The following is a 22,515-nucleotide window of genomic DNA, read 5'->3' as shown; positions in this document are numbered from 1 at the left end:
GGCAGAAGTGGTTAGGGGCAATCAAGCAGGCAGGTGAGCAGTTGGGAGCCAGCAGTCCTGGATTGTGAGAGGGATGTCCGACTACCCTTATAGGGTCCCAGATTGGAGAGGGTGCAGTCTGGGCTGAGGGACACACACCCCGGGCATGAATTTTTTTCAATGGGCCTCTAGTATAACATAATAGGGAAACCTCTATTCAAGTTGCAGAAAGGTTGAGTTTAATCTTGATTCTTTCACCTTTTATCTGAGTGACTCTGAGCAATTAATCTAACTTCTGTAAACCTTAATTTGCTCATATATAAATGATGATATTAACAGCACTTACTGTTATACTGTTTATAAAAAAAAATAAATTTAAAGCATAAATAAGGCTCTCCCCCTCCATCTGACTGGCAACAATAAAAAAGTTTAATATTACATTTGGTGGTGAGAGTATGGTGACTCTCATACATTGTTTAGGGGAGTGTAAACTGGTATAACCACCACAGAAAACAGTTTGGTACTATCTACCAGAATTACAAATGCACATATAAACCTTTGACCAGCACTTCCTCTACCTGGAAATTGATTGAACAGATGTACTTGTAAATGAACAAATTGACACCTGTATGGGCATACTTATAACAGTACTGTCATAGGTAAGACAAGAGTGGAAACAACATAAATTTCCCTCTGTAAGGAGCTGCTGTGATGGACTCATGCAATCAAATATCATGCTGTAATAAAGAACAAGGACACATTTGTGTAATCAAATGGGAGACTGTCAAGAATCGGGTGAAACCAGGGGATGGAAAGTACCTAACACACATACATATTTGCTTGTATAATTACAGAAATGCTCAAGGAAAACATTTTTAAAAATGGAAGCATTAATTTCCTTTAAAACTGGTATTTCCTGGTGAAATTTTTCTAAGAATTTCCTAAGTGGTCAGGAGACATTTTACTATATAGCCTTTCAATTTTTTTAATAATACTGTGAATGTATAACTTAAAGAAAATAAACCAATATAAACTCATAGACACAGACAACAGTAGCATAATTACTAGAGAAAATGGGGACCCGAAAGGTACAAGAGAGTATGGGGGGATACATGATGTTGGAAGGAGACTTGACTTGGGGTGGTGAATGCACAATACAATATACAGATGATGTATTATAGAATTGCATCCCTGAAGCCTATAATTTTATTAGCCAATGTCATTCCAATGAATTCAATAAAAAATAAAGATGAAAAAAATGTATCAATATAAAGTTTCTAGGGTACTGATGAACATAATAAGCATGAAATATATATTAGAGCTGATTTAAAATGTCAACTTAATTATAATTATTCTTCACTAAAATAAATATATTTTGAGGATGTTTTAAATTAGCTGTTTAAAATTCTAAATACTACAAATTTTATAATATATAAGTAATTTTAAACAATAGAATTGATCTTACTACAAATGATAAAGGCACATCTTTTAGCCCATGAAGTCCTACCATCTGGGTCTGTTTTCATTTACATTTCAAATAAAGGCATTAAAATATTTGCTAATTTAAAATATGGACTTATGCAAAGAATATGACTAGAAGGAAAAGTTTTCCATATACAAATGTGAATTTCTCATGAGTTGGTCTTTGAGCTGTTGAAATTTTTGGTAGATCATAGGTGTCATTTAAGCCTCCCTCAAACATTATTAGATTTTGAAGAAGACATGACAATCCTGAACATGCTTTAAAATTACTTATTTATAGTTCAGTTTTGCTTATAGTTCTGAATTTCAAATAAGTTTGGATGAATTGAGAACAAATAGAGACTCCTTTTTCTATTTGACATATGCATTAAGGCTCAGCTGCATTAGCCTTTTTCTCAATAAACTGTGCATCTAGGTTCCTCACTCTTATCAAATATTCTAGTATAGTATACTATAACCTTTCATCTTGTTCTCCCCTATACTTTGGTAATAATAGCTTCTCTTCTTTCTCTGGTTTTTAATTTCTTAGACATAAAATTTTAGGCCATGCCATATAATAAAAAGCATAATATGCAAATTAACCGAACGGTGGAACTACTGGTCGGCAGGGGACCGGGGTCGCTGAGGAGGCTGCACCAGGCCAGCCAAGGTACTGCCAGTTGGACATCCCCTGAGGGCTCCCAGACTGCGAAAGGGCACAGGCCGGGCTGAGGGACTTCCCCGAGTGCACAAGTTTTGTGCACCGGGCCTCTAGTCCTACATAGTAAAAGCCTAATATGCAAATCGATGGAAGGGAAGAAGGACAGGTTACTATGATGTGCACTGACCACCAGGGGGCAGACGCTCAATGCAGGAACTGCCCCCTGTGGTCAATGAGCTCCCACAGGGGGAGCATTGCTCAGCCAGAAGCCAGGCTCATGCAGTGCTAAGGAGCAGTGAGCAGGTGGGCAGTAAGGAGCAAGGTCCTGGACTGTGAGAGGGCGCAGGCCAGGCTGAGGAGCCCCACCCTCCCAGTGCACAAATTTTGTGCACTGGGCCTCTAGTGTTGAATAAGAGTGGTGAAAGCATGTATCCCTGTCTTTTTCATGTTGTTAGGGGAAATGGTTTTAGTTTTTGCCCATTGAGAAAACATGACCCATATATATTTTGTCATTACATTTAAAAATAATTGTATGGCCAAAACCAACAGTGAAAAAATCTTAACATATTGTATAACTTGTAAGTATAAACTCAAATTGCCATTAAACTTACAAAATTTAGTTCTCAATGTAAAAACACCACAACCTTATTCATAATTTTGTGTCAATTATGTGAATATTTTACTTTCCTGAAATATTTGTTATCTTCTGGATTTATCATATGAGCCATATGTATGAAGTACTTCATCAGCTTAAATAATATTAATTAAAAAGAATATTTTTGAGGGCATTTCATTGTAGAATATACATGTGTATATAAATAATCATGGGAAAATATTGGGAGCAGAGGGATATATATCCATTCTTCTCATTTGACTCTGAATTTCCAAACTCTTAAAATCATAGCCTAGAAAGCACTTTGAGTCAACTGCTCTATTCCTTTACCAGATGGGGTTATAGCTAAGCTGTTGTTGCCAAGTGGATATAAATCCCATTTTTAAAGACCTCTGGAGACATCACAGTTGGCAACCAATCCATGGTTCAGTGACCTTTACTGTTAACTGCTTCTCTTCTATACTTTGCCTAAGTCATTTGTGCTATTATTTAGGCCCATTATCTTCTTGTCTGGCCTAAGTAGTTATCAAGATTGGCTGCTCCCTGAATTTATAGACCTGACTTGAAGACTCAAGTATCTATCCAGCTAACTTATTTCTCAGACCAAAAAAATGTCTTTCTCCAGCTTCTGAATAATTTTTTCAAACATTTATAATCTGTCCGACTTCTGTCTCCTGAATATTACAAACAGAAAAAAATGAGTACTTTCTTTCTCCCTGCCCCCTCCCTCCCTTCTTTTCTTCCTTGCTCTCTTTCTTCATTCCATTTTTACCTCCTTTCTCTCTTAGCTTATCCTATTTATAACTAAAGATTATTGTCTGAACTGTGTATATTCTTAGAAAGAAGATTTCAGAGTAACTAAATAACCTATAAACATTCAAAAGAGAAAGTCTTTTATACTAGGTGTAGATATATGTGTTTGAGAGAGAGAGAGAGAGAGAAAGGCTAAAATCTTCCAAACCTTTAAACAGTTGTTTGGGGGAAAAAACAATATTAGTCAAGTATATAATATTTGTATTATTTCTAACTATCTTTAATGAAAGCTATCCTTTTTTCCTTTTATATGCAAAAAGAAACAAGTTTTATAGTCATATAATTTATGTCTTATATAAATATATGTGTGAGTGTATATATATACTAGAGGCCTGATGCACGAAATTCGTGCATGGGTGGGTCCCTAGGCCTGGCCAGTGATCAGGGCCCATCTGCAGGGCGACCAGCAGGGCCAGCGGGGGGGTCGGGGGGGGCTTCCGCTGGCACCTGCCTTGGCCAGCCTGGGACCAGCGGGCTGGGGGCAGCTCCTGCGTGAGTGTCTGCTTCCCTGGTGGCCAGTGCACGTCAACCTAGTGACCGGTTGTTCCACCAGTCGTTCAGACGTTGGGTCGATTTAGACTTTCAATAATTCCCCCATCCCCCACAAGAAAATATAATCTAGGTGAAAACAGTATGATTTCTACAAATTCAGCCTTGCAGCAAGTCCTCTAACCCTTCACCTAATTACTGGAGATCTGTCACTGGAGATGGATTGTAATCTGCATAATGTTGCTATGTTTAAAAAATTAAATAGCACCTTTAACCCTGGCTAGTGTGGCCCATTTGGTTGTAGTATCATCCTGTATACCAAAGGGTGGCAGGTTCCATTCCCTGTCAGGGCACATGCCCTGGTTGCAGATTTGATCCCTGGTTGTGGAATGTATAGGAGGCAAACGATCGATGTTTCTCTCTCACATCAATGTTTCTCTCTCTCTCTCTCTCTCTCTCTCTCTCTCTCTCTCTCTCTCTCTCTCTCTCCCTCTCTCTCCCCTTCCTCTCTCTAAAACCAATAGTAAAAAAATAAAAGCTTTAAAAAATTAAATAGCACATTTTTAATCTCCGAAAATATATTTGCAATATTTACCTTAAAAAGAATTTTTGTTAAAATATTATTTGTTATCATGTTTCAAAAGAGTATTCTTTTCTTCAGTTTAAGTATTTTGATTAAAATTGATCCACCCTTAAGAATGATTGTGTTAATTGCTTTTATTTCATTAAAAGGGGAACTTTTCAAGAGGCTTTAAGTCTGTGTTCTTCCCACCTGTTAGTTTTCCATGTCTTTTTAAACAATAGTTAAATATTCTTAAAAGGTTTTTAATATCATGAAGAATTTAAAAATAGTTTTTATATGTAATAGTAATAATTTTAGGTTAAACAGTTTATGACAACTTAAATATAAAATCAACTATATTTTGTGTTCTATTGCATATATAGTTCTCCCTGAACAGATTAACCAGTTGAAACATTTGTACAGAGACTTGGATTTAGTCAAGAGGCCTGGAAGGCATCTGGGCCTGGAAGGCATTTGGTTAGTCATCTGTGACCTTGAGAAAGTTATTTAACAAGTTAGGTTCTCTGTTTCTCCTGCAAAAGGGATAGGGTTAGACTGATCTGATAAGTTGTAAGGTCACTTCCAGCACTAACATTTTAGAGTTTTATTGTTTTATTAGAGATAAACAGGTTTTTCCTCTTTCTATGGGGGAAAAAAGAGTTCGAATAGAGATGTCACCAGCCTTTAAAGCAGAAAGAAAAGTTTTTGAGAAGAGTTATGAGTAGGATAAGAGAAAAGCCACCCATAAATCACAAACATCCTATATAATAAAAGGCTAATATGCAAATCGACTGAACAGTGGAACGACTGGTCACTGTGATGCGCACTGACCACCGAGGGGCAGACGTTCAACGCAGGAGCTGCCCCCTGGTGGTCAGTGCGCTTCCACAGGGGAGTGCTGCTTGGCCAGAAGGCCTGAGCCCGGCAGCGCTAAGGAGGTCCGACTGTGACTCTGCTTTTCTCTGATTGTTTCTGGACGTACCTAATTGGGCAATAATGGGCATTAACTATTGTAGAGAAGTTCCCCACTCTGTATGGAAAGAAAATCCTAACTCTTGAGAGAAACAATGAGAAAAATTTAAAGACAATTCTACCATTTAGTTTTTAGAAAAGACAGTTTGGGATGATAATTTCCTTCAAATGAGTAAAATGATTTTATGTGGAGGATATTGATGCATTTATTTGTTTACTGAAACTAGAACAAATGAAAAGGGATTAAATTGTGACAGGTTTTCATTTGGATAAGAGGAATCATTTCCTGAGAATAATGGTTGCTAAAAGTTAAAATGATTATTTAGCATAAGGTCCTCTCAAAAATTTATGTTTTAGAAGCTTCTATGTTAGATGTTGTTCTTAGATAATTTTTAGTGTCCTTAAGAGACTATGAAATATTTTCCAGTTATTGTCATTGGCATGATATGCAAATAGTTGTCTTGAAATTATATATATATATATATATATATATGAATATACATATATTATATATATATATTATATATATATATATATATATATATATATATATATATATATATATAATTTTTTTATTAATTCCAGAGAAGAAGGGAGAGGGGCAGAAAGATAGAAACATCAATGATGAGAGAGAATCACTGATCGGCTGCCTGCTGCATGCCCCACACTGTGGATTGAGCCTGCAACCTGGACATGTTCCCTGACTTGGAATCCAATTGTGACCTCCTGGTTCATAGGTCAAAGCTCAACCACTGAGCCAAGCCAGTCAGGCAAATTCTTAAACACATTAAGATTCAACGCCTATGACTTAATTGCTGGTAAAACCTATATGCAGGGAAAATGCACTTATTTAATTTTAAATGAGCTGCCTTCCAGTAAGTTTCTTATTTCTAACATGTTGGATATTTTTGAAATGTTTAAGGAATTTTAAATTACTGAAAATATACCAGAAAACATTTAGGAATCATTCCTCTTATCCCTCAATTTTAAATAAGCTTGATTTGTAAAAGCAAAATTAGATCAAATGTATTTTCACAGATTACCCCATAATATGATTCTGTAACTTTTCAGGGGTTTTTTAAAGCAAAATTCTGTTGCTACAGTTTGTTAGGTTCTCTCTCATAGTTTCCAAGTATTCCTTCCTGTCATTTAAGAGACATCATTTTTGAGGTTTCAAGAAGTGTAACCAAGTCTGCTTTACTTTGTGTTTTCAAATCTGGATAGCATAGGTCAGTAGTCGGCAAACCGTGGCTCGTGAGCCACATGCGGCTCTTTGGCCCCTTGAGTGTGGCTCTTCCACAAAATACCATGGCCTGGGTGAGTCTATTTTGAAGAAGTGGTGTTAGAAGAAGTTTAAGTTTTAAAAAATTTGGCTCTCAAAAGAAATTTCAATCATTGTACTGTTGATGTTTGGCTCTGTTGACTAATGAGTTTGCCGACCACTGGCATAGGTGATTCTATTATGAACATTATGTTTGAGTAAATGAGAAAGATTTTCCCTTTTCTTGCTTCAGTGAATGAAAAAGTATGCTTAAAGTATTTTTCTTTCAAGTGAAAAATAAAGACAAGTTATTTCATTCACATTGAAGGTAAAGTGTGAGTTAAAATGTATTTCTGAGTTGCCTTTCAATTTTGCGTATGTGGTAACAATAGGTAAGAGAACTTTTATCTCTTTTAAAACTTTATCATTTCAGCCGAAACCGGTTTGGCTCAGTGGATAGAGCGTCGGCCTGCGGACTGAAGGGTCCCGGGTTCGATTCCGGTCAAGGGCATGTACCTTGGTTGCGGGCACATCCCCAGTAGGAGGTGTGCAGGAGGCAGCTGATCGATGTTTCTCTCTCATCGATGTTTCTAGCTCTCTATCCCTCTCCCTTCCTCTCTGTAAAATATCAATAAAATATATTTAAAAAAACACTTTATCATTTCACAGCAGCAGTGCTTGGCATAGTTCATTTACTTAAACTACAGGAATGTATATTAAGTCTCTTTAGTTTGAACTTGCTGAAATGGGAATTATTAATCTGAATAAAATGTATTGTGGTTGTCTACTGGGATTTTATGAAAAAGTTCTACATTAGACAGTAGAAATTGCCATCGCTTCTAAAAGACTAAAACAAAACAATAATTTTCCAGTATTTAAAATATGTGTTACTTGATATGTTAAAATGCCTGATGTTTCATCATTGAAAACAGATAATATGATTATGACTTTATTAGATAGTGTTATAAAATTTTCTGTGTTTTCATGATGTGTTCACTTCTTTTATGTCTTCTCAATTAAAAATATGCAATAATTTAAATGTAACACCTTTTAATAGCCTTGATTCTCAACCTGTGATCATGGGCCAACAGCACCTGGGTGATTTTTAGAAACACAAAATTTCAGGCCACACTCCTGACCTATAGAAACATAATCTGTATTTTAAACATATCTTAGGGTGATTTTGTATGCTGATTCAAGTATGAGAAGCACAGTTTAATAGAATATTATTGGCAGCAAAACCTTTACAAAATAATCTGATGGTGGAGTTATAGTATTTAATGCTTCTTTATCTTTGATTAAGATGTTTGATATCTAATCTACATAATATTATCAATTAATATTTATAGTGTTTTTTTTAAAAAAACTCTTTATACATATAGTACTAATCCTGTTATCTAGTAAAAAAGTGTAAAATAATTGAAAAGTGTTTTATAATTTTATAGCTGTCATCCACTGTAGCTCTATCATCTAATCATTGAAGAGACTTTAAGATCCATTTCTAATTTTCTTAAATTATTCATGACTATACTTAAAATGCTAACAAAATATACTCATTTATAGACAGTATGAACCATGCATCCAAATATTAATGTGTTCTTTATTTTATTTTAAAGAAAAATCATTGTTAAGTCAAATCTTATTACTTTTTCTGTTTCGTTTCTGTTTCTTTATTTTTATTTATTCCATGTTTTCTTTTTTTTCGTTTTAGTTGTGTCTGGTAAGTTGACATTTTATTGGCCATCTTCTAATCATCGTGTCACTGTGACTGGAACTTCTCTTCCCCTTTTCATCCATACCCTTCCATGTCCTTCAACCAATCAGCCTTCATGTTTCACTTGTCATTGGCCACAAAAACAGACTGCACAGAATAAAGTCTGCAGGAAGTATGGGTAACTGACAAAGAGTAAAGGTAATGGGTTGCTAACTTTATGTCTTATTAAATGATGTGTGATGGGATTCCTTTTATTTTTTCTCTCCTGAGTGATAAAATACATGATAGACTGTATCTTGGTTGAATTAATGTTTCAATTTATATCTCATAAGATAAACTAAAATAGGTGCCCAGAAAACAATTTGGACTTTTTTGTTCAAAACATGTTTACGTATTCATGTTTGTCTATCTGATATTTTATAACTGTGTTCAATAATAGTCATTAAAAGTCCTATTGGTGAATAACCTTGCAATTCAAGCTGTTTGCAATCATTTTCATATCTATGTTTCAAATTGACTACATTCTGTATAAGAAATAACTATATGATGTGTCCAAAATTTATTAGAGTTTGTTTTGATAAACATTGGTTCTCATATAAATAGTCATTCGTTTTCTAATTACTGTCATGGTCAGTATATTGGGGAAGGTCCATTCACTCTTTAAAGGGATGCGGGAATGCCATATTTGGAGAATTTTGTATGCATATGCTGAGTGTTATGCCAGAAAATAATTTTGACCCTAAAAATATCTCCCTATTTTTTCTTTCGGTTAAAAAGCTGCACAAGTTTTATAAAGGTGTCACTTTATATTAATACAGATAGGTTGGATTGTTCAATAATGGTGATACAATAATAGGCTATTTGAAAAAAAATAGCTTTCTCTATACAACTTTATATACAAAAATATAGATGATTAAAACTTAAACATAAAAAATAAAGACAGAAGTACAGGATGAGAATGGAGTTGAATGTTTATATATTATGTATTATATAATCTACATTATATAATATTATTGATAGAATAACAATAACATCTAACCAGATTAAAAAGATTTAACAAAATGTGAAGCTATATCTACAACATATCTGAGAAGTAGATAAAGCCTTAGTCTATAAATAGTTCTTAGAAATAAAAAAGATAAGCATAGAACACAATCTACAACACATAGGATCTCAACAACAAGGCAATATGAAAATAAGTGCTTAATGAAATTGACATAAAAATGCTAATTAAGAGGAGATTCCAAGTTCAGTTTGGCTGAGATGTTAATGCTTGGTGACTGTGAGGTTTTTGAGGAAAGTGCCCTATTAGAGAAAGTGTGAGTTTAAATTATTTTGAATATGATTGAGAAGGATGTTAATCTCACCACTATTTTTAATAGTGAAAATTGAAAACAATCCAAATTAAAAACTAATGGATTGGTTAAATAATTTAAGGTAATTTATATGTGGATTACTAAATAGTCATTAAAATTAATTGCATGTTAATACAATATGGTCAAATTTGCATGGTTGAATTATAGGTTGTTTTACTTCTTTTCTTTGCTTGTCTAACTTTCTAAATTTTCAATACTAACTGTATGTAACATTAGTACCATGATTATTCATTTTTAATTATAGCAAGTTTAAATGTTATAGCCTTGAAAAATATTTTCACATTTTATTATAAACATCAAGTAGATGCATATTATGAATGGCCTTCTCAATCTAAATGGATAGTTGATTAAGATGGATTCATAGGTGTATTTAATTCATTTAAATTATTTTTAGAGATATATTTACATCTGATGCTTACCATACAGGGGTGGGCAAAAGTAGGTTTACAGTTGAACGGAAGACAATACAATAATTGATAAATAATAATATAAGATTAAACTGTTTCATGTACTAACTGTAAACCTATTCTTGCCAAACCCTGTACATTTTTTGTTATATTTCTAAGACATATCTTGTGGCTGATGTCACTGTTGATGTTGGCTCAACAATATACCTATAAAATGTAGTAAATTCATTTCCAGTCGAATATCCTGTGTGGAAGGATTGCTGCAGGATAAATGTAGTTAGCATAAGGGTTTGCATCCCTTGTTCCCAAGCAGGTCTTTGAGGTTGGAGGAGAGCTGGCATTTTATGAAAGAAATGTGGATTCTGGCACACGTTATTAGACATGCTTCTGAGAATAGGAAAAAGACCACCCGAAGTTTTTACTTGTCTAAGTGGTTAAAATATTTATATTTTCCTACCCCAATTCCCTGCATATTGGAAAGTTATATTCTCCCATTCACTTAATTAATCATTTGGTGTTTTTTATTGAAACAAATTAAAGTCTCTTCTGGCTTTAGTTTATTATCCAGTCAGTCCTTTCAGTTTTTCCTCTGATATCTACATCAATCAATCACTCCAACCCTTAACGAAGGAATCCAATGCTCCTGTATGAATGTGTATGGAGGAAAATCCCCAAGCGATGATGTCCATGCTTATTATACCTGGATAATGATAGTGTTTGCTAAATTCATGAGTAAACCATTCAATTACAATCAGAGTTTTAAAAAATTATAAGCTAGAACTTGAGCGTTACCAAATTGAACCTAAACTATATCTTCTAACTTCGTATTTTCTTCCCTATAAGTTACAAAACATTTGAAGGCATTTGACCTGATTTTTCGGGTGTCCTATAATTTTCTAGACAAATGGTATAATTTCTACTAAACCTCAATTAAAAATAAAAAGGGAATGTAGAAGAAGTTAGGAGATGTAATTGCTTTCTTCAGTTTTGCCATCATGCTATCTTCAGCTTAGTTCTTTTACATATTCCTTTTTCCTGAAGAGTTATACCAATTAATATGTATATACACTTATAAAATTTATACATGGAATATGTTATAAACATTTGTGTGTGTATCTTAGATTAATTAACCAGAAATACTTAGCTAGAGAAAAATACCCTTTCAAATATTCACCTTCATTAACAAATAAATAATGTTCTTGTGAGCAGAGTGGAAGCATTTGTAGAAATAATCTGAATATCATTTTTATAGAGGTAACCTAAGTGACTGACGTAACTAAAAGAACTTCTAAGGAAAATATTAGAAACAATGAAACAGTCTTAAAAAGTGGATTAGAAGAACCCTACCCTATATAAACTGTTAAATGCCTGCCTTGAAACATTCCCTTCCATTTGAACTGAGAGGAGAGGAGAATAATTAGGTGTTTCAGACAGTTGATAAGAAATGAATGTGAAAAGTGTAAATAGAAGGTAGAAAGACTTACATTCAGTGCACATTTTTCCAAGCATAGAGCACAGTCCAAACAAGCATTCCCCCCACCTCCCGAAGGAGTGACTCCATCAGCACACCTAATGTTTTCAGCTGCTATTGGCCTCGATGTAACTGAGACAATTTTCTGACAGTCTATTTACCGCTGGATGAAGTGGCCATTTAAGTCTGTATAAATCAAACAGTTTGGACAAAGCTGGCAGTATTTATAGTGTCAAGATGAGCAGATGTTTCAAATTTGCCCTCATTTCCATATATATTCTGTTTGAACATGCCCTTGCCTATGTAAATGAAGGAGGAATTGGACTCTACTATTGCTTAAAATGCATTTCTATTCAAGTAATTGGACTAAGGATTTTAAAGGGTTATAATTTGCATGGTAGCATTTCAGGAGCTTTTGAGTTAAAGTAATCTTAGGACCTGCCTACATCAGGAGGTTCTTGTGTGTATAATTACAGTCCATTCACCTTTAAGCAGCTCTAAATGAGAAAAGATACTTATTCAATCAAATTTCAGGATTACTTAGAATGAATGTAAAGGGTCAAATTGTAGCTCTAGAACTCTTTTTAATATGGAGGTTAACTTTAGAAGGTCAGGTAATAAACACACACACACACACACACACACACACAGACACACACACACACACAGACACACACACACACACACACCAACACCTCTTCACAAAACAAAGCTATTGCATTCTATAAATGTACTACAATTAAGCATCAATTGAATTAAGGATGAAAATTTGCACATTACGGACTACAGTACTTAACAAGTTGTATAACATAATGACAGCAGTTGGGATATCAGCAGATTTTTCAATTAGGACAATAACTACATGCTTTTAATTCAGTGTAATTTGTTTCATCTCCTTTAGAACCTCCACATTTCGTTGTGAAGCCCCGGGACCAGGTTGTGGCCTTGGGGCGAACTGTAACTTTTCAGTGTGAAGCAACCGGAAATCCTCAACCAGCTATTTTTTGGAGGAGAGAGGGGAGTCAGGTATGGGTTTGGTCTATTATTTCAATCAGCAAAAATAGGTGCCAGGCATATATATGTATAAATATGTATGTGTGTATATATGTATAACATATTATTTAGTCATATAGTTGTCACTTTAAGAAATTGTGAAATCTTAGTGTCATAGAAATTTTTGCATTGAGAGAGGACAAAATTTTCTCCATTGTTTTAATTCTCAAAGCAGTTTTCCTGCCTGATACACAAGGTGGTATATAGAATAGTAATTGTTTTATTATATAAAATTTACTTTTATTTCCAATTCAGCAACATTAAAAAAGGTTCTTCTCAACATAGTTATAATTTCTATTATGTAAATATCTATGATTATATGTTAAATGAGATTTATACACATTTAAAACAGCAATGATAATTATCTAGTGCAATATCTCTGAAAGCACCAGCAATTAGAAGTGTCTTGTTCACTTCTTTTATATATCAATTAAAATTTTATCAAAGAGTATGGAATTTTCTTTAACATAGATATCATGCTAAATATAGCTCAGTATATTCTAATTCTTAGAAAACTATCCTATGTGATCAGCATTTACTATCAAATCATACTATCTAAACATTTTATAAACAATAATTTTCTATATACCCTGAAACTATGATATAAAGATGTATGCACTTACAGACTCTAAATTAACTATTGGACTTCAGCTTAATGTAAAGGAACTTTTGAAACAATTTCACTTTTAAAATAATAGGAAACTTTAAAATAAAATAGTTTTTAAAATGTAACTTATTCTTATCTCTTAATAGCTTGCCTTCTTCAATAAAGGGAAATTTTTCCCTTTTGTTTCTGATACTTGTAAAAAAAGGGTTCTCATTCATTTTTAATGCATATATATATTCCTAACCTCTTTCACTCTCATTTTTTGCTGAAATCACTCTGGGTGTGTTGTTTCATGGTCTTGCTTATACTGTGCTAAATAACAGAGAAGTAGTTGCCTCACTGTACTCAATAATCTTCTGTAGGCAGTAACATCAAGTTTACCATTGTTCTTTGGTAAGCAAATATTAACTTGATTATGGTAAGTAGGACATCATTCGAGTTCTAGTAACTTGGTTGATTCTAACACATTCCATTAGGCCTCTAAAGACTAAATTTGCTGACAGACAAGAAAAAACAGAATATTTAAGTACAACGGGAAGAACTGGAAGTGTATTATATAAGAAAATTTGTGTAGCAATACTAGTAAATCTACTAGTTCTGGAACTTCCACTAGAAGTTCTTAATAAAGTAACATTTAAGCAATTCATTTAATTATGTAAATAAATTATCCCTTAAGATATTTAAACTTTACATCAAATTGTAAGATAATTCTAATTTGGTTTTGTTTGGTTTAATGATACAGTTTACTTTTTTTTTTTTGATGTTTTGAGAGAGGAAGGGGGAGGGAGGGAGAGAGAGAAACAATAATGTGGGAGTAAACATTAATTGGCTGCCTCACATATTCCCTCTACTGGGGACTGAACCTGCAACTCAGGCATGTGCCCTGACTGGGAATGGAACCAACAACCCTTTGGTGTATGGGATAACACTCAACCAACTGAGCCACACCAGCCAGGGCAATATACCTTACTTTTAAGACATTTTTTATTGGAGATATGTCATGGAATAGTAGTTAAGTCTCTATAAATTGATGTATATTAAGAGGCAACTAAAGTTTGAAAAAGGAGTAACTTCCTTTTGTTAGAAGAAATGTTGATATATTTTATTTCATGAGAGAAACAATAAAATGATATGTTATTTTGCATAAAATAGACACTCGCTCTGACAAACATTACATTTCAATTCGTAGTAGAAATTTGTACCACAAAAATAACATCACATTTTGTCTCTATTTTGTTTTTACGATAAATTTGCAGAAATAAAGTGCCATTATGAATTCTAACATTCATTATGTGGTCAACTTTTAGCAAGATAAAAAAGGAATTATTAACAATTTTAAAGAAGCTACTGAACTTTTATAATGGAAGGCTAGCAGAGATATTTGTTATGGTGCTAATATGATATTCTTAAACTTTACTTGTCAGAATATGCTTAAATTTTCATTTTGTTTATATAATAAAAAACTGTGTTTATAATCCTAATAGTCATATATATATATGAAATAACTTTTGACTCTGCCTTGGTTGAATATGTAAAACTTCTAACTCTAATGATACCTAATATTCTCTTATATCTAGTATTGTTGGAAACTGATAATTATAAAAGCATATATCAATATTTAGAATTTTTAATAATCCTTTTTAAGATTAGATCATTAAACTTCATGTATTTACAGATGTGCACATCTACATATGTGAGCATGCGATAAAAGAATATTTAGCTTATGTGTGTGTATATATATGTGTGTGTGGTTTGTGTATTTGTGTGTGTTTATATATCTATTTATAAATATATATATATGTGTATATATATATAAATATATATATATATGTGTATATATATATATGCAAATTATTGGAACACAGCAATTAACCTATGGTTATTCTCCCCCCCTCCCCAAATTATGGGTTCTAGAATCTACTGTTTTCATATCAGCCACCACAGTCATCCAGCCGTTTTTCAGTCTCCCAGACTGGTGACCTCACTATTACTAATGTCCAGCGATCTGATGTTGGTTATTATATCTGCCAGACTTTAAATGTTGCCGGAAGTATCATCACAAAAGCATATTTGGAAGTTACCGATGGTAAAGTAGAGCATTTTATTTCAAAATATCCAAGTTTCGCTTAGGGCCTAATGGGAATGCCAATAAAAGTATTTATTTTAAACTTTGTATCTTTACAGCAATGTTGGTCTAAATCTAAAGAGGATATTAATACAATGATAAAGTCTAAAATTAACCTTAATATAAATTTCTAGCACTGTCAGATTCATAAAAGCATGGCAGTTATACAAAGAAAAAAATTGTACTGAATAGCTATACATAGGAATGTTGCCAAGTTTTGGAAAAAATATATAATTTTTAAAATCTCTTTTAATCTATCCTTTCTCTTTCCTCCAGTTAAGGAGATAAGTGAATTACTGTAAAATTCAACTCACAACTCATATTGAACATTTTTTCTTAAATGATGTGATTTTTGTCCTGTTTATTAACTTCCCTAAACATGATCAATTAATGGCAAATACATTATAATGACACAGTGATAGAGATAATCTCCAAACCATTAGGTGGATAATCCTATATAATAAAAGGCTATATGCAAATTGTCCCCTCGACCAGGAATTCCACCAGGAATTAGACCAGGGGGCGGGGCCGGCCTGCCAACTGCCCTCAGTCCCTCCCCCTGTTTGGCCCCACCCCTCTAGTAATAGTAATAACTTGAAAAAAAAGTATACAAGTAAGTATATAAAGATATATGTATATGTGCATATGTATTTTTGTTGGTGTGTAGTATTCCATTGTATAAATAGCTCACAATTTATTTCTGTATTCTTCTATTGATGGATTGTTTTCAGTTTAGGGCTTTTATTAATAAAGCTAACAATACCTGTGCAATTCTATTGGTGGACATGTGAACTCAATTCTCTTGGTTTGCCTTTTGGTGGATTCATGTAGTCATTTCTCTACTTTTACTCTTTCTTATAGTATATATATTATAAATACTTCTTTCTATTAATTCTTTTAATGATGATTTCAGGGCTTAAATAACAAATTTTAATAAGGATCAATGTATTATTTTTTATTTTATACTTGGTGCTTTTACTTTCCTGTCCTACCTTGAGAATGTTCTCCTAAGTCTTTTTTCTGGATGCTTTATTCTCTATACTTTTGAAATTTAATATTTAATCCATCTAAAATTAATTTGTGTGTATAGTATAAAATAAGGGAAAAATTCATTTTCCCCTTATATAGATATTAACTGTTCCAATATCATTTTTTGAAAAGACTGTCCTTTCCCCACTGAATCACAGTGGGGTCTTAATCATAATTCAATGAAAATCAATGTGTGGCCTACTTCTATTCTCTCTATTCTGTTCCATTGATCACTTTATGACTGTATATATGGTCTTAATAAATGTAGCTTTATAGTATGTTTTACGAACTGGTAGTGTAAGTCTCCAACTTTGTTTTCTTGTTTTGGGTTGGCTATTAGAGGTCCTCTGCATTTTCCCATAAGCTTTAAAAACAACTTTTGATTTTTCTCTCCATATACACACACATATCCTAAACAAACAAAGAAATCTGAGTTTTAAATAATTTTCATTCCACTTAAATTATGGAACAACTTAAGGGAAATTAACATTTTAATAATCTGAGTGATTTAAATTAGGGAAATGGCATATTCCATTTATATCGCTCAATTTATATAGATCTTTAAATCTCTCCACAATGTTTTATATTTTAGGATGGACATCTTGCACATATTTTGGCAGATTTATACCTTGATGTTTTATGACTTTTTATGTGATTGCCTATATGATATTAAATTTCATTATGCTATTGTTTAAAGTAAGATGTACAGTTGACTTTGTATATTAAGTCTGTATCCAGCAACTTCACTAAATTCACTCATTATTTCTAATTGTTTATATGTAGATTATTTTGAAATGTCTGTGAGCAAAATGTGTCAACTATCAAGAAAATCAATTTTACTTCTTTCCAATATTTATATATTTTATACCTTTTATTTCTTGTACTTGTTGTGCATGGTGTATGACCACCAATATAATTAGTAGAATTGGTGGTAGTAGATATATTCTTTTAATCTTAACTTCAAGGGAAAAGTATTTACTATTTTATCAATAAGTAGTTAGGATTTTATAAGTATCTTGAAATTAAAAAAAGATTCTGAAATAATTTTAATACCTTCATTATATTATTTTGTTTTCCAGTACACTCAGGATAAAGTTTATATTCCTTAATATGCTTTACAATTCATAATCTCACCTTTGTAAGCTTATCTGTAGATACTGTGTTGCTCACATGCCCCTGTTTTATTGTGTTTGCTGTGTTTTTCCTTTGTTTTAACACTTATGTGCATGCTGTTTCTACTGACTTGAAATTTTAATTCCTTTAAAAAGCATTCCTTAACTCCTCAAATATGGGTACAATGACCATACCCCTGCTATCATCTATCTCTCTCTCTCTCTCTCTCTCTCTCTCTCTCTCTCTCTCTCTCTCTCTCTATCTATCATCTATCACTGCATTCTATACTTTCCCTGTTTATTTTTCTGTAACCTTCATTAGACACTAAATTCCTTGAGAGCAGTGCCTATGTTAACCTAATTAAGTTAAATATATTCCCATAACCTCCAAAGTATGACACATGATAGAGATTGAGTAGATATTTTTTGCATAAATGGAAGAAGCAAAGAAGAGAGAAATAAACACCTAGCTGCCGAAACCGGTTTGGCTCAGTGGATAGATCGTCGGCCTGCGGACTGAGGGGTCCCGGGTTCGATTCCGGTCAAGGGCATGTACCTTGGTTGCGGGCACATCCCCAGTGGGGGGTGTGCAGGAGGCAGCTGATCGATGTTTCTCTCTCATCGATGTTTCTAGCTCTCTATCCCTCTCCCTTCCTCTCTGTAAAATATCAATAAAATATATTTAAAAAAAACAAACAAAAAAAACCTAGCTATTGGTTAAGTCAGATTCAAAATTAGGATTGTGTCATTTAAAATTCTGAACTCCCACCACTGTTTTTGATACATATAATATACTAGTGACCCGGTGCACAGATTCGTGCACATTGAAAGGAAATTAATTAGAAAGTGGCCAGCGGGGCAGGTCTTCGAGAGATTGGCTAGACATGCCTGGGAGCCAACCTCCGGTGGTCCCTCCCAGGCTTCTGTGGAGTGAACGGGGTCCCTCCAGCAGGTGGGGTCCCTCGGCCTGGCCTGTGGGGATCGGGCCAAAACCAGCTCTCCAACATCCCCTGCAGGGTCCCAGAGTGTGAAAGGGAACTCTACAAAGTTGCTGTCATACAGGGTGTGGATCGCAAACGCAAGTGTGCAGTAAACCAGATTCGGGGCAAATAGTGCCCCAGCAACAACATAACCCATGGCCGAAGGTGGAATTGCATGGCCCTGTGAGAAATTGGGCTCCCTCCCCTCTGGTTTTGGGGTGCGTCACCTGAGAACTGTTACTGCCACATCACTGCAGCTCGGTAGCTCCTGCGTTGAGCATCTGCTCCTGGTGGTCAGTGTGCATCATAGCAACCAGTCGAACACTTAGCATATTAGCCTTTTATATATATAGACTAGAGGCCCAGTGCACGAAATTCATGCATGGGTGGGGGGTCCCCTCAGCTCAGACTCACCCTCTCCAATCCAGGACCCCTCAGGGGATGTCTGACTGCCGGTTTAGGCCTGATCACTCTCACAATCCTGGACCGCTGGCTCCTAATCACTCACCTGCCAGCCTGCTTGGACGCCCCTCACTGCTCCCCCCCCCCCCCCCCCGCCCCAACCGCTGGCCTGGTTGCCCCACACAGCCTGCTGTTTGGTCGACTGGTTGTTTCGGTCATCACGGTCACTCCCTTTTTATGTATATAGATGTATTGGCTCAAATAAGTTAGAATAACCTAAAAAGTTTTTTTAAAATTTCTTACATTAACTACAGATGTTAAATGATGATTGTGAAGACCATGCAATAAATTTGGCAAAGATCAATATAATCAATATGCAGGAAAAAAATAGAACATAGAATTGTACATACATTTATAATTTCAACTCTATAAAGCAACTTGCATATACAGGTATACATGAAAAAAGGCCAAAGAAAACTATGGTAACATAGCTTTAAGTATCTCTCATTAGTCTCATAATTAATAATTTGAAAGCAAAGCTTCCTATGTGCCATCTGGCATGGCATTATCATGAATTCTTATATTAGTGAAAATAGATCAGAGATAGCAACTGTTGCTAAACTAAGGCAAAAACAGAACTCTAAATTTGTGGATTTGTGTTTTATCCCTATTAAGAATTCACTCCTACCACTCCTGTTTCACTTTAAAATCCCTGGAAAGATATAAGGTGATTTTGTGTTTGCCATAGTAATATTGTATTTTTAGTTTTGTTTTCTTTATTTTGGAGTTCATTGATTCTGTACAAACCTATGGACTCATTCTTCATAAGTAAGCTATAATTATCTTGAGTGCTTGCAATATCAGTATTTATATTTTACCAAGTCAAGTCAAGAGCATAGGCTAATAGACAGAATACTTTCTGAATACTATTTGACTTTAGCTTTTTTAATTTCTTTATTTACTGTTTGCAAAACACTAAGGCAATGGCAGAGTAAAACATAGGTGCAGAAAATGGAGTAGCCACTGCCCTTTTAATGTTGCTTTCTCTGTACTTGTGGCCTCCTGCAAGTAGCATTTGACTCATATGAATTTAATTAAAAATTCATATCACCAATTTAATTAAAATATTTCTTCTCTTACTAGAATATAAGAAAATATAGTAGGTATTAAATTATGTAAGTAATTTAAAATCTTTTGCATTTAACACTCAAAGGTTATTAATATACAGTGGAAAGTGGGTTAACTTTAATTTTAAAAAGTGAGATTTGCCCATTAATATTTAACTTGGACAAATCACTTGAACTTTGAAAGTTTCAGTTCCCCAATTCCTAAATGGCATAATTTTTTACAGCCTAAATTATGGATTTGTGAGATATGTTTGCAAACTGAGCAATTGTGACATACTATAACTGATATTTTTTAGTGTATAAATGTGAACTTTTCATATTTAAACCAGTCAGTGTGTGCTTGGTATTTTGTATTATTATCCACTTAAAATATTTTATAGATATATTTATATGTATTGACATTGTCTTCATGATCATTATTTTTGAGGTGAGAAAATACTAACCCAGTGATATGCCTTCATTTTTTAGGGTCTTTAAATCTTTCAGTGAATGTGGGGAAAAGATAGGTAAACTTTTATAAACTCTGCTGTGACCGGGTTACACCACCTGGCACACTGCTTATGCCAACACTGTTGCCACTCTACTGATAATAAAAAGTTGCAGTTATTCAGTGCTTCCTTTGTGCTGTGCGCAAGGCTAAGGACTTCTCACATATCAACAAGTTCACATGTGACACCATCTCATTTTACAGATGAGGAAAAGGAGGCTGAGAAAAGGTATGCCCACATCATACAGATAACAAGCAACAGAACTGAGACTTAACACAACATTTTGCACTGTCCAAGTGGTAGCCACTTGCCATGTGAGGCTGTTTAAATTGGAATTTAAATTGCTTAAAATGAAATAAAATTACACACCCAGGTCTTCAGTCACACTGGCCATACTCAGCTGCTCAGTAGCTATTTGAACTCTTGCTTCTGTATTGGGTGGCAGAGATAAGGCATTTTTTTCATGTTACAGAGCTTCATCTTCTAACTCCAAAGTCTATGCACTTCCTCACTTTGTTAAATGTTATTTCTGTTCTCTTAAACTTTCTATTGTATCAGCCTGATAACTCATTCTAATAATCTTAATGTAAAATATTAGAACCTTAATTTGAGGTTTACTAGTATCTCATGAATCCTAAGGTTAGTTTTGACTCATAAATGGACTGCCCTCTTTCTTTGAGTAAACTTAAATATTTCATCAGTATTTTATTCTAATCTGTGACACCAAAATGTTTCGATTTTTTTTCTATCAAAAATGTGAAATTGCTTTATTGAATGCATTTAGCTCTGATTTGCATATTCTTTTTTTACAGAAAATTTTAGTGGTAATGTGACAGTTCATATATGGCTAGCTTTCTGCAATTAGCAAAGCACTTTCACATCTACTATTACATTTAATCTTCATAGCTATCCTCTGAGATGGTTAGAACAAGTATTATTATCCTCAAATATTATTGTATTTACAGATTTAAAAAAAAAGGGGGGCTTTGAGAATTTAAGGAACTTGCCCAAAAGCATATGACAGATGGTAGAACTGATAATGGACCCTACTCCTCTTTTCTCCCTTTATTTTTGTAAACTGCCCAATGCAAACCAGGAAAAAATAAATGACACAGAAATAGCATCATTAAACTTTATTGGGATGGGGTAAGGAGGTGTGGATGCTAAATATGCAAATATCAAAGAACTGTAAAGATACGGAATATTGACTTAATCATTGGATTGTTTCTAAATTTTACAAGACTACCAAACATAAACCACTCCGTAACTGATTAATTCTAATCAGTTATAAAGAAGTGCTCTGTTACAAATTTAATTAATTCCTGGAAATAATATCCACTTATTCTTATAATCAATAGAACACAATTGGCAGAGTTTTATAAAAATCCAAATGCAATAAAACACTTTCATTCTTTTTTCATACTTATCAGGAGGTGCCTCTGATTTGACTTTAGCCAATCACAACAGATAAAGTAGAAAAGATTAAATAATTCTAAGCAAAGGAATTATTGGCTTACATTTTTCATCCATGGAATATCTGAAACACTCCTGCCAAGTTTTAAACTCCAGCCTTCTAATCCACCACCACTGGTACTAACAAATTCCACACCAGTAACCAATGATGAAAGGGAATTGGAAGGATGGAGTAAAAATCCACAGTTGCTGGCTTCACTCCTTTGATTTCTTGTTTTTCTCAGTTTGAATGCACAAAACTAATAATCATTGCATGATAAATGAGGAACAAATTGAAGTATGACCCCAGCTTGTGAAAATCTTTGGTTCAGAAAACTTGGAACATGACACATCCAGCTTT

The 22,515-nt window shown here is 33.9% G+C and overlaps 1 protein-coding gene across 8 annotated transcripts in view; it reads left to right on the top strand.

Moving 5' to 3' along the window:
* Window positions 1-22,515, top strand: part of ROBO1 (roundabout guidance receptor 1) — a 1,316,070-nt gene that overhangs the window by 1,213,724 nt on the left and 79,831 nt on the right. For all 8 annotated transcript variants that reach the window (XM_080657733.1, XM_080657738.1, XM_080657736.1 and 5 more), the window contains 2 exons: window positions 12,681-12,805; window positions 15,354-15,525. In XM_080657733.1, the coding sequence (XP_080513859.1) occupies window positions 12,681-12,805; window positions 15,354-15,525 (297 nt within the window). The remainder of the gene's footprint in view (window positions 1-12,680; window positions 12,806-15,353; window positions 15,526-22,515) is intronic.

Source organism: Plecotus auritus (genome assembly GCF_963455305.1).
Source record: "Plecotus auritus genome assembly, chromosome: 2".
In the NCBI taxonomy this organism is placed as follows: Eukaryota; Metazoa; Chordata; class Mammalia; order Chiroptera; family Vespertilionidae; genus Plecotus; species Plecotus auritus.
Note: the sequence above shows the minus strand (reverse complement) of the source record. Positions and strands in the feature narration are given on the sequence as shown.